The 12,518-nt window shown below is 38.9% G+C and overlaps 1 protein-coding gene across 2 annotated transcripts in view; it reads left to right on the forward strand.

The window, feature by feature from the left end:
- Positions 1-11,543, forward strand: part of IARS1 (isoleucyl-tRNA synthetase 1) — a 96,406-nt gene extending 84,863 nt beyond the window's left edge. The window contains exons 33-36 of one of the 2 annotated variants that reach the window (XM_019620004.2): positions 5,011-5,154; positions 6,073-6,225; positions 8,802-8,903; positions 10,937-11,543. In XM_019620004.2, coding sequence (XP_019475549.1) covers positions 5,011-5,154; positions 6,073-6,225; positions 8,802-8,903; positions 10,937-11,019 — 482 coding nt within the window. In that variant the 3' untranslated portion in view covers positions 11,020-11,543. The remainder of the gene's footprint in view (positions 1-5,010; positions 5,155-6,072; positions 6,226-8,801; positions 8,904-10,936) is intronic. The other variant, XM_010718400.3, reaches the window with a different exon arrangement.
- Positions 11,544-12,518: the final 975 nt, after the last annotated feature.

The raw sequence follows: 12,518 nt of genomic DNA on the forward strand, positions 1-12,518 counted from the left end.
CCCTTGAGCCCAGCTTCCATCTCCTTATCCCTTTTACCTTTTCCTTCCTATTTTGTGGGGCCGGGGTGGGGGGTAAGGGCCTACTTGCCCCCCTGTCACAGGCATAGATTGATCTAGTTAACTCCATGACAGTTTTATTGGTGGAGAATGGGGGCCTTAGTTGCTTTTTGGCTTTTATAAAGAATCTCTCTCTCTGCTCTCGGAGAGCTTTGTTAGGGAATTTCATCAGCACTTCAGGTTTCTGTGCTGAAAAACCTGACCTTGAAAGTCCAGGCAGACTGCCAGTATTCTGGGATATTTGTAAACTTTGAGCACTGCTATCTTCTGTTTAAAAAATAAAATAAAATAAAAATTCTTTAAGCCAGAGACTGCAAAAGCTACCAGCGATGATCCCGCTCTATATCATGGGGGTGCTGTCTAAGGGATTAAAAGCCATCATGTTCCTTGCGATGTATTGGGCAATTATCAACGTCATGATTTCTTGTTGTGGAATTGTGTTCATATATAACCAAATAAGGGCACTGACAGAGACACCTGCCTGATACTTACATGCAGTGTGGTATGATTTGAATTTTGACACTTACATCCCAAATGGGATAGCTAATTTTACAAAGAACACAATGTTCAGACCAGTTTCCAGGATTTCTTCTCAGTTTTTCACATGTTTTTCAAATACCGAGTTAATGTTCATGTTTGTGGGCATACTTCTCTGTGTGTTATCAGTCTCCCTGACTCTATTCCTATCTGTTTGTGTTAAGTGGAAGGAATCTCCTCCTAAACCAGAGAATGCTGAGTGGCAGGGAATATGGAGAGGTTTAGGAAAAATCTTAGAAGCACGGGGACCCGCGATGTCATGGGATTTCACTCTTGAACACCTGTGGGATCCTGAGAAACTAAGCCAGTATTTGAGTCAGGGATGGTGCGACTTAAGTTTAAGGAGGTACAACTTATCTGGGGTTTTGCTTGTGGTTACCATGCCCTATATAGAGAGAGAGTTTCCGAGCTGAGGTTCAAGCCAAAGGAGGAGGTCTCCAAGTCAAAGCTGATTAATCAGAGGAGACGCCAGTGACAATGTCAGTTGCCCCTGTGGAAGGTAAGAAATGGAAACGAGTGTCCTCCTGTCTAGAATGGAAAAAAGAAGTGGAGGAGGAGGTAGAGGAAGATCCAGGTGAGAGGCCCTCCTCAGAACCACCATCATTAGGGAAGACAAAAGGAAAAACTAAGAGAAATGGAGAAGAGTGAAGAGGAAGTCTCTATTACTACTCGTTGACCTCTGAAGATGACTGAAATCCAAGGCTCAAGAAAGGAATTTACATGATGCCCAAACGAAACTCTTGTTTCCTGGTTGATTCGGTGTTGGGACAGCGGGGCCAGTAGCTTGTCTCCAGATGGTAATGAAGCTCACCAACCAGGAGGCATTGCCAAAGATCAGCTATTGACAAAGGGATTGGTAGATGTTTGGGGCTGCTGCCTTCTGGGAACGAGTGTTAGTAGTCGTGAAGGAAAGGTATCCTTTCAAAGACAGCTTGAAGCCTGTGATGGAAGAAGTGGGATACAGTTGATAAAGGTATGCAGTATTTGAAGGAAATAGCCGTGGTGGAAATGTTGTATGACCCTAATTTTGTTCCTAACCACCCACGCCAAGACCATGGATGGCCCTGAGAGAGTGAGGACATCACCTGATATATGGCGGAAACTCGGAACAGGTTATAGGCAGTCCGGATGCTTATTTGGTTTCTTTTCTGCCACTAAGAGAACCAAAAGGTAGTGCATTTCTACTAATGCTGAATTCCTAAGGAGAGAGTGGTATAAAGTATGTACATGTGCCCCTGTTCCCTAGGGTCCTTTTCAGCTGTGGCAGAGGCTTCGTTTCCTTCTTTCTGTGTCACTTTTGCTGTTCTTGGTGTGCTGCTTGAATCCTTCACCCTCTGTAAGTAGTCAGGGCAGAGAGGGTATTTTCCCTGCCCACTTATTAATGACATGGAAATTCCCTCAGAAAGCTCTGATTATCAAATTTACTTTTGGCAGAGGTTTTGAACAAGTATTGATTGGTAAGAGATAGGGCTCCCTGAGGAGGCAGGGTTGAATAGAAGCATGTGAACAGAAAATGGCTCTTATGGATGCTAGAGAACAGAACTGGAACTCCTGACATTCAGTTCAATTTGGATGCAGTCCCTGTGCTTTACCTCCCCAGCCTTTGCTCAGCTAGCATTAGCTGAGCTCTGTTGGTGGCCCTGAGTCTCTTTAGGTAGGGCTGCTGCTCTCAGCTGTTCCCCAAGAGGAATTGCAAAGAAGAGGTCGTGCACTCTGAACAAATGGTTGCTGAATTGTTCCCACATGTGTTAATAAAATTGTGACCCAGTAAAATTGTATTTCTGGCTCCTTGTTTTCTTCCCTGTTATTTCTGGGCCTGTCCACTTTACTTGCAATACTTTATCATCTTGTTTTCTAATTGTAACAAAGATATACTTAGGGTTGCATAATGACATAAAATCAGGCTGTTCTTGCAGGCTAAAATATGTCATGTTCCTCTTTCTCAATAGAACATTGAAATAATGGGATAAACATTTCCTCCCCAGCAGTGAATTGATGCATTTTGAGTAACTGCACAAACGCTGAGCAAGGTTCTGGGATTTCTACTGATCTTCAGGAGAAAAAAAAAAGTATCGCTTTACTACTTCAGTCACTTAAAGTAAAGAGAGTGGGTTCAAATCAGATTGTAAAAATAGTTTTCTGATTTTTATTTTTATTTCATTTTTTTTTATTTTGCTCTAGGAAGCTGACAGCGTTACATGCTTCTTGCTGTGAATGCTTTGGGTTGTGCTCAGCTTTCCGGGAAGTAGCCTATATTGAAAAAGAACTATTTGAAATGAATCTGTTTCTTAGACTACAAGAAGCTGCAAATCATTGAGGGCTTTTAGAAAAGGGAGGGGAGCCAAAGGAACAAAAAAAAAAAAAAGAACCCCGCATAATTCTTAGACTGTGTTTTATTTTAACTTTATGATTTTCATGTGGCTTATTATTTAAATTCTATTCTTAGCGTTGTTTTTTGAGCATGAGTGCAAAAAGATGTTTCTCTTGAATTTTTAGAAGGCAAGAAGGCTGTTAGGAGAGCATTAGCACTTAAATCTCAGCTGCAGGGAGAACTGACTTGAGAAGTGATTTCAATATTGATGAGCACTTCCAATATCTGCTTGTTATCAAGTGTAATGTTATATATGAAACAAAATGATGTGCCTGACTGCTTATTATTGTTATTAGAGGGTTATATGAGCAGTCTAATGATAGCACTGTACATGAGATCTTTGTGAAAATGTCAGTGATCCTGTAATGTGAAATGCTAGGCTCATTAAATGTGCAAATGGCAGTTTCTGTAGCTTGTGCCCTATTGACCTGCACAGATCACTGCAACTGTGTAAGGCTGAGCTGTGAGTTACTTGGGCTGTGGCTCTTCTTGCTGTGTCAAGCAGCCCACTCGCTAGTGTGGTCTCCTACCTATTACCTAGTAATTGCATGCAACTGGCAAGCAGTACTGCTTTAGAATTACGCTAGGAAAAAACTGCTGCTGGCTCCTTTTCCAGGTGAAATCTTCTTGTTTTTTTTTTTATTCACCACTTTTTTTTTAATCTTGCTCTCCGGCAAGTAAAACTAAAAGCAGAGCCCTCCAGTGCATGGGTTGATTTATCAAAGATGAGGGATTTGGTGTTGTTTTATGTAAAATACCAGAGGTTTATTTGTAATATATCTATTGATATGATGATTTGATACTGCAAACCTGGGAAAATGTGTTATTGTTTTGTTTGCTTTAAAAGCACAATTCCTTCTTAGATACAGTATAAGGGTAGAAATAGGAAATTTTCGTTACTTTCTTCTCTAGGGCAGTTTCGTAAACATTCCACACTTCATTACACTTTCTCTGGCAGCTAGCAAAGTCTTGAAAGCATATTCCCTATGACTGCTCTTTACTTTTTTTTTTTTTCATTTTTAAAAATTATAAACATCCTTGTTAATTAAAAAAAAAATAATAAAAAGCCACTTTGGTCCATCGCAAATTCATTTAGATGACCTGATGGAAAATGAGCCTGACATGCAGATAGAATTGCCAAGGAAGGAAAACCTGTCGGAAGGTGAGGATGTGTACCTGCATTGCATATATAGGCAAAAAAAATGAAGTCTATTAATTCTTCCTAGATTTGGGCATCGGGGTTCTTTGATAGCTACAACAGAGTGATGTTATTTCTGTCTCTTCAGTTTTATGGCCGTTAGGAGGGTTGTTGGTTTCTTTTTTTCACCTCTGTTGTAGATTGGCATGTTTACGTACCTTGCTTGTGTTACAGGGACCTCATCAGTTTTCCATCTGCATGCTTTTAGGGCACTGGTGTTGCTTCTAAAATCCTTTGAGTTACAAGTCCTGTTTTGTGTCTGATCGTCCACCATCTCCTAAATATTCATGACTGGAGTCATCTACTGAATCATAACCGTTGATGTTAAACACAAATATTAATGCAAGGGGCATTATTTATGATATGGTCAACTACTACTGATCACACATGTACTGTCATCTGCAGCTTAATGTGGGATGTCCTGATGTTGAGTGGTAATGTGTGTCCAGTGCTGCTTCAGCTAGCGAAGTCATGGAAGAGGCAGAGATCATTGGTCATAATTTAATGAGGTAGAAGTGGTTGGCTTAAGTAAATAATTTCTTGCTTATTTTAAGCTTATTTTTATTGCATTAAGTAGTCATGTGACATATTTATGTGCATAAGAAGTGGGATGTAGGAACTAATTTCCATAGCAGATTTCGTACTCCACATTATTAATAAATACCTATTTCTGTGTAAATTATGTTTGTCAGACTGGAGAAGTTCTTTCTGGAATGAGTAATTGCAAAGAGGGAAAGGCTTCCATGCCAGAGTCAGTAGTTAGAAAGACTTACTGTCTGCTAATGAAGTGAAAGCAGGACCTCAGCTTCCCTTGTAATAGCCTGACTGGTCTCATTTTCTTTTTCAGAACTGATAAACAAAACTGACTTGCTTAGTCTCAGTGGAAAGACTCTGCATGTGACAACGGGGTCAGCACCTGCTCTCATCAGCTCTCCTGATGCTCTTCTCTGCCAGTATATCAACTTGCAGTTAGTAAATGCAAAACCACAAGGTATGATGGGTAGCGATCTCTTCTCACATGGGTTTTGTGCTAGGTCTGTACACCGTCTCATAGTGATGAAGATATGTATGTACATGTTCATTTCTACATAGAGGTTTTGCTTTTAGCCTGTACTTTCTAATAAACAGTGTCTGTATTTAGCTTTTCTCCATGTTTTTCTGAGAGTTGAGAGTGGCTTCAGATAAGGATTGGCATTTAAACAAGAGCCCTTCTGCATTGCTTTCCTACCTCTGATGGTCAGATCACCTGTGCAGCTTATTTTAAAAGACCGAGTCTTAAATTGAAACAAATGAAGGGGGAGGTGAAGGAGGAGCCAGCTCTTAACCTAGACATTGTAACAGCCTGTAAAGCATCTCTTATTGCTATTTAAATGCCAGAAGAATTATATTGTCAGCCTGATCTTGGAGCACAGATATGTGCATGGAATTGTTTCCCAGCTGCTAATCAAGGCTGCTTCCATTTTGAAATTTCTCACTGAAAAAACTGCATACTTGAAAACCTGCTCAACGTCAGCTCTTGTATGAGTCCTTTTTGGACTGTTTGTACGTGTGGATTCCTACAAGGACAGAATGTGTTTTTTAATTTTGGTCATCGGAATGTGATTTCTGAGTTTCTGTAGTTGTTACTGGTTTGAGTGCCTTGTTTGAAATACTTATTATTCAGTTGACTGTGGTAGGGAACTTCGCAAGGTTTTCTTTTGTTTGTCAAACTGTCAGTTATATTTACACTTCTGATTCTGTAATTCTTAAAGTTACTTAGTGAATATTTGCAGGTAGGCTTATATGGTTAATTACACAGGACTACAAAGAGAGTAGAAATGTAAGAACAAGTCCTGAATTTCAGTTTACCAGGATAAATGAGGTAATATCATTCCCCATCAGTAATTATTGAATTTCTTATCTTGTTTAGAGTGTCAGAAAGGAACAGTGGGAACGCTTTTAATGGAAAACCCAGTTGGTCAGAATGGATTAACATACCATGGTCTTCTACATGAAACAGCAAAAGTTTTTGGGCTCAGAAGCAGGAGGTTAAAATTGTTCCTGGATGAAGCAGAGACTCAGGGTAAGCACAGACTTCTACTTTGCTTACACGAAGGGTACTTGGAAATTTTATAATGCCCTCATCTATTTAATAAAATCCTCCAAGCACACATATGTTTACTTGTTTAGAGTTCTAATGTGTTCCCCTTCCGAAATGCCCAAGAGCTGGCTGTAGGAAGTCTTACTTTTGAAACAGAAAAGTCATTCAGCAATGGAAATGGTAGTTACGTGCTGCTGTGGCTCAGTGAATCCTTTTCTAGAACTGAGCAAATCTAAAGAGTATTTTAATAACCTTCTCAAATTTGTCCAGTAGCACTCATCTCACTATAAATGCTTTTTTTTTTTTAATTTCCTTTTGGAAAAAAGGGATTTTAGGAGGGAAGAATATTATAGAATTGCTTCTATTTCAGAGTAGTTCACATAGGTCGGACTAGATTAGGCATAGCAGCTGAATTTCACTCAGAACGCCTGGGAAATAGGTTTAATCACAGTTACATACCTGAAATATTAAAGAATCTTCCAGAAGCACAGTCAAGTGATGAGGTTTAAAATTTCTGACTTGTGAAAAAGGCAAGACACTTCACTTGACAGGAAGAATGGGTTGGAAACTACGTGGTAATGCAAATAAACAAAGCCAAGTATTTCTGCAGACTTGGAAAAATGCAATTTAGTATGAAAGCAGGTAAAGGATTCTGTCTCCATTTGATCATGATGACAGGATGTACAAAGTGTTTGGGAAGGCTACATAACTCTTAGGGTTAACTTGCCATGTCAGGTTACCTTCCTAGAAATTAAACATCTTGTTTAAAATAGTTTTCAAATCTTAGGAGATACCTGTCAGGTGATGGGGTGGTAGGAGTGTAGGGTCACTCTTCAAATAACTTGATGAGATTTAAATTATAATCAGTTCAAGTAAAGTGTGCTTTTGTTGTAGAAGTAGTATCTCATGTGATCTGTAATCTGTTCATTCAAAAAACATTTTTTTAAGTGGATCTCAAATACTGATAAAACTTGCTAGAGGTAGTGTGAGCTCATGCAAAGTAAAATGTGCTGAATGAGGTAACAAACAGAAGTGAGGAGTGTAGTGCTTAGAAACAGCACAAGGTGTAAGAACTAGACTATATAAATGACACTTTAGTTGCATAAACAAAAAATGTATTTATTTGTACAACTTGACAGACTAGGAATGTAGCTGGTCAGGAGTTACTGATGTTGCACTTAATTCTTGATTTTCTTTTTCTATCATTGTTAGAGGGCAAATGAGTTCACAGCAGCATTTGATTTAGTCAAGACGTTAAAATAACCATTGTATAAAAGTTTCTAGCTTTTAAAGAGTGAAGTAACTGACAAAACAGGAAAATAAATAGCCATTAAGTATCAGTTTAAATAAGGATTTTTAAAATACCTTTTGCCAAAAAGGGAAATCGGTGGAGTCACTGTCACAACTTGTAGTCTCAATTCTGCAGAACTATTTAAGCTTTAAATATTGCATAAACTGATCATTCATGCTGATTTGAAAGATTTTATTTATTTATTTTTTTTTAAGTCTTCAAAGGCTAAAATAACTCGTGATCATTTTGAGGCTTCGTAGACAGGGAACTTGGTCCTGAAGGTTTATTTTTGTAGCTAACACATGCTTTGTGCAATAGAGTTATGCTTCTATTACCTTAGATGTAATTCTCACAGTGCAGTTTTTTTCATAACTTTTTTATGGTATAAGTACTGAAATGATCACAGTTTACCTTGAGGGTCAGGATGATCAAAGAGCTGGAGCACTTCTCTGTGAAGAAAGGCTGAGGGAGCTGGGGGTGTGCAGGAAGGGAAGGCTCCGGGAAGACCACTGTGGCCTTACAGTGTTTGCAGAGGTCTTACAAGCAGGAGTGAGAGTGACTTTTCACACAGTCTAAAAGTGATAGGACAAAGGGGGAATGGCTTTAAACTAAAAGAGGTGAGATCTAGTTGAGATGTCAGGGGGAAATTCTCTGCTCAGAGGGCAGTGAGGTGCTGGCAGTGCTGCCCAGAGCTGTGGGTGCCATCCCTGGAGGTGCCCCAGGCCGTGGAGGGGTCCTGGGCAACCCGAGCTGGGGGCAGCCAGACCATGGCAGAGGTGGAACTGTGTGATCTTTAAGGTCCCCTCCAAATTAAGCCATCCTGTGATTATCTTGATGGTTTTTTATTTCATAAATGCTGCCTATACAACCAATTGTATTTGATGCATCTGGAAAACATTAGTTCAGTTAATGATTGTATGTATAGTAATTTTGTAATCCCTTATTTATATTTCAACAATATATCCCAATGTTGTAGCTCTGAAAACAAAAAACTGGAGTCTTTTGCTGGTTGGGAAAATACGATAATAAAAATAAGTTTGCTGTTAGCTGCTTGAATCATTCAAGAAAAATGAGCTATGAATAGAAAATCTGATTTTTTTTTTAAAAGGCCTTTTCAAAAAGATAAAGAAATCACTTAGGAAAATGAGTTATCAATTTTGAAAACACTACCTTTATAAACATTGTCAGGTACATGAAGTTGGGCATCTGCTCTTTATTGCACGAAAGCTTGCCAGCTTTTTAGAAATAAATTTGTTCCTCTCTCCAGTTCTGGAATACTGGAAAAACACTCTTCAAATTAGAAATTTGAAGGGTCTTGAAGTTGGAAGGGATCTACAAAGATTATCAGCTCCAACGGAACGTCCAAGTGGTGAGCACTGCTTACTCATAAGATTGAAGCAGTAAAGTTACAGGTAGCTCTTAAGACATGTGGTGTAGGGGCAGTACTTTCTAGTGTGCTAACTGCAGAGCCTTCCTTCAGAGGGATTAGCACAGAAAATAGGATGTCATTACATCATCTGATTAATCAAGTTTCCAGTTTCTAACAGTAATTATTGTCTTAGATAATGTCGAAAGTAGCAGCTTCATGAAATATCTCACTTCTCAGAATTTCTGGATTTGGGTTTGTTTTTCAGTTTTACCATGCAAGTTGGCTATCATGCTCTGGTTTAAACAACAACAAAATAAAACAACATCGAGACCAAGTTCATAGTTTGCTTCTTCAGACCAAAGTAACTTTTTCTATATACTGCTGTAAAAGTTTCACGAGGAGAGGAATGTCAGTGAGGGAATAAAGCCCTAATTTTTGGATTGGATTTTACCTCTCATCTCTGTAGATGTGCTGCTTGAAGCAAAGCACTGCACTCAGAGATCTCCTTAAAATGGTACCATCAGCATCCATATGGACTTAATTATTTAATTGATAGCACTTGAAGTTTGTTGCAGGCTGTATTTGCTCAGCCTGTGATATGCTTTTCAAGAAAAGATGGGGACCTTAACGTTAGAAGAAATGTTCATACTGTTATATGGAAAGAAAACCTTGAGAAGCAGTTTCCAGCTGGACGCTTACTGAAAATCGAACTGCTTCTGCATTATCTCCATAGATGCACTTCATAGATTTGCCTCCCCCCAGCATGCATACTGCCTTGGTCTTTGTCAGTTGGATGTGAGCCCAAGCTAGAGCAGGATGAATATCAGACATCAGTACTGTGACACAGTGCAGTACGCTGCAAAATTGTTTCCACTGAAAACACCCAAATATTCTGTATGTTATTAATCTGTCACTTGTGCTAGAACCAGTGCCAAAATATAAAATTATCTTTTATTTGCTTATGTTGTCTGTAGTGATTCTAATGTGCAGAGCTGCACAGTAACCCCTAAATTTCTTTTGCTTTGGTTTCAGTATTTGTGGTTACCACTTTGAAGTTTCTTAGTAAAGAGGTCTCTGGTATATTTGTTACTTGGATTGTTTTGAATACTGGGAGGTACAACTTTGGAACAAAAGCAAGCTGCTCTGTTATTGGTGTAGTTTGCTGCAGCTGGTGGGTGTTGGGGAACATTGAGCTAGCAAGCATCTCACTTCTTGGAAAAAATGCTCTCTGCATGGTGACAACTAATTTCCAGTTCTCACCAGCTTTTTAGTTGTAAGGCACCATTTCTTGAGCTGCACAACATTTTATTAAGGCACCATTTCTTGAGCTGCACAACATTTTATTACAATTTGTGTTTCCTAAATGATCACAGCAGAAATACACTACATCTGTAAGAGAGGTTTATGGTTGAGTCCTAATCCTATTATTATTCTAAAGTATATGAAATGACTTTAAGTTGACCTGGTATGGTATAAAACTCTTCAGACATATTTGACAAGATAGCAACGTGAGTTTATTGCAATCCTCACTTTACATTAGAAGTCATGTTTATATATGCATCTCCTTGTACTCCTTCATTAACATGTTGTGATGGATTGCTAGAGGAGATGCATCTCTGATCTATCCTATTCTGGCCATTACATAATGTTTGCAAGGGACTGTAGTTTCCAGTGCGCTATGTTGTTCTGTTGACTTTTTATTATTGCATTATAAAACAGTTTTCTGGATTGATGCTGTTCTGTGTGAGATTGAAGCTGGGAGCTATGGGCTGATGTGCTTTCAGAAACAATTCTTTGTAGCCTGGAACAGCAGCTTGAGTTCCTGCAGTGGTGTGCCTGACATGTGGCAACTCCTCCCTTAATGCACGGTGTTACAACAGGAGGGAATTGGAGCTGAGCAGGTTCTGTCCATGTTCCATTTCGACTGAGCCAGTAGGCCTGCGAGTAAAGAAAAAATGCACTGATGGTTTTACCTGTAAGAAGGAGCACTAACTGTCTTCTGTATCTCTTTTTTTTTCTTCTTTTTGGTTCAGAGATCACAAAGGACATCTCCATGAAGAACCTGAACATGAAGACTGTATATGTCAGTGTTATACCCACCACAGCTGAATGTTGAGAATTCCATTTTTATGAATAAGACCGTGTGGACTTTTTTCCACAAAAATGAAATCAAACTAGTATGCTTTTAGGTTAACATCCAAGTTGTGTATGGTAATTCTAGCATCTCAGATTGCACACAGGATGTTTTTACCAGTGCATGTCTAATATGCTGCTCTTTGGTTTCAAATACAATGTATTTTCATTGTTATCTTACAATATTGTAAAAGCTGTTTGGAAACATGTCCAACTCCTTAACCCTAGATATCTATGCAGATTTGCCTGAAAGAAATGGGACTTGTACCTCAGTGATGCTGTTCTCTGCCTGCCCTTCTGCAGAGGGTACCTTTGATTTTCTAAACCATGGGTTACCTACAAGGCTCTGTGATGCATATACCCTGTGGCAATAGCTTTGAACATAAAGGGTTACCTGGATTTGTTCCCTCATACTAGCTGGATTTTCATGAAGTGTGTGGTTGTTGATTTAAAATACTCCCTGAATTCAACAGTTTGAACAATAAATTCGCTTCACCTGCAAACTCATTTCCCTATGTTCAGAGTACTTTACTTTCATCCATGTCCTACAGAAGATAATGTGTAGCACTCCCTACTGATCAGGTAAAACCCAATCAACCTGTAATCTGAAAATGTCCATACTGAGTGCGAGTGACTGGGTGGTGGTATTATCAGGTTATGGGGAGTTTTAGTTGTTTTTTGGCTGTTGTTTGTTTGGGTTTCAGATTTAAAGCAGGTAAAATTTTTGTTGGGTTTTTTGATTTTTTTTTTTTTTTTGCAAAGGTCAATTCAGATTGGCAGATGTTCTTGTGTTAGCCTGTATGTCTATCAGTGAGTGACACAACAGGCAACCCCTTTATGGTTTGCAGATGTTTTTGGCTGGTTTTGGATAACTGAAGGCCACATCTAACTTTCACTGCCTTTCAGCATTGTTCACCAGTGTTGAAACTTGCTTCTGTGCAGAGTACTGAACTCATTCACTGCTGTGCCTTTATTAGCTTCCTAAGAACAAGATTACATAGACTGCAAACGGGAGTATTGACAGAGAGTAATGCCTTTTAAGAATAACCAAGTCCTGCTGAGCATGTTTTTCCATTGCTTTGTTTTTCAGCTTTACACTACCTATGAACGTAAACGAAGCCATTTTTTTGATAAGCCTATATTAGTAGAAATATTTATAAATGAATGTTCCTTGTAGCTACTGTGCTTTACTGAACCGTATCGAAGCCTTTAAGTATTCATTTGAAGTAAATCAAGTCTCTGGCATTCAGCTTACATGAAATTATTTTTATCAGTATAAGAAATGTCAGTGCCTGAACCTACTGCATCATTGGCCTGTTCAGTTTAGTGAATATTGGACGTTGTCCTCTACTTTTCCCTTTAAGTCAGCTTGTTTGTCTTTTTGACATTGAAATCAAATGGGGCTTCGATTTATATTGGCTTCTTTTTTTATCGCATAAAAATGTTCAGCTCATTTCTTCTGTGAAGGTAAGGTTGCTGTTC

This window comes from Meleagris gallopavo, chromosome 14 (genome assembly GCF_000146605.3).
Source record: "Meleagris gallopavo isolate NT-WF06-2002-E0010 breed Aviagen turkey brand Nicholas breeding stock chromosome 14, Turkey_5.1, whole genome shotgun sequence".
NCBI lineage: Eukaryota > Metazoa > Chordata > Aves > Galliformes > Phasianidae > Meleagris > Meleagris gallopavo.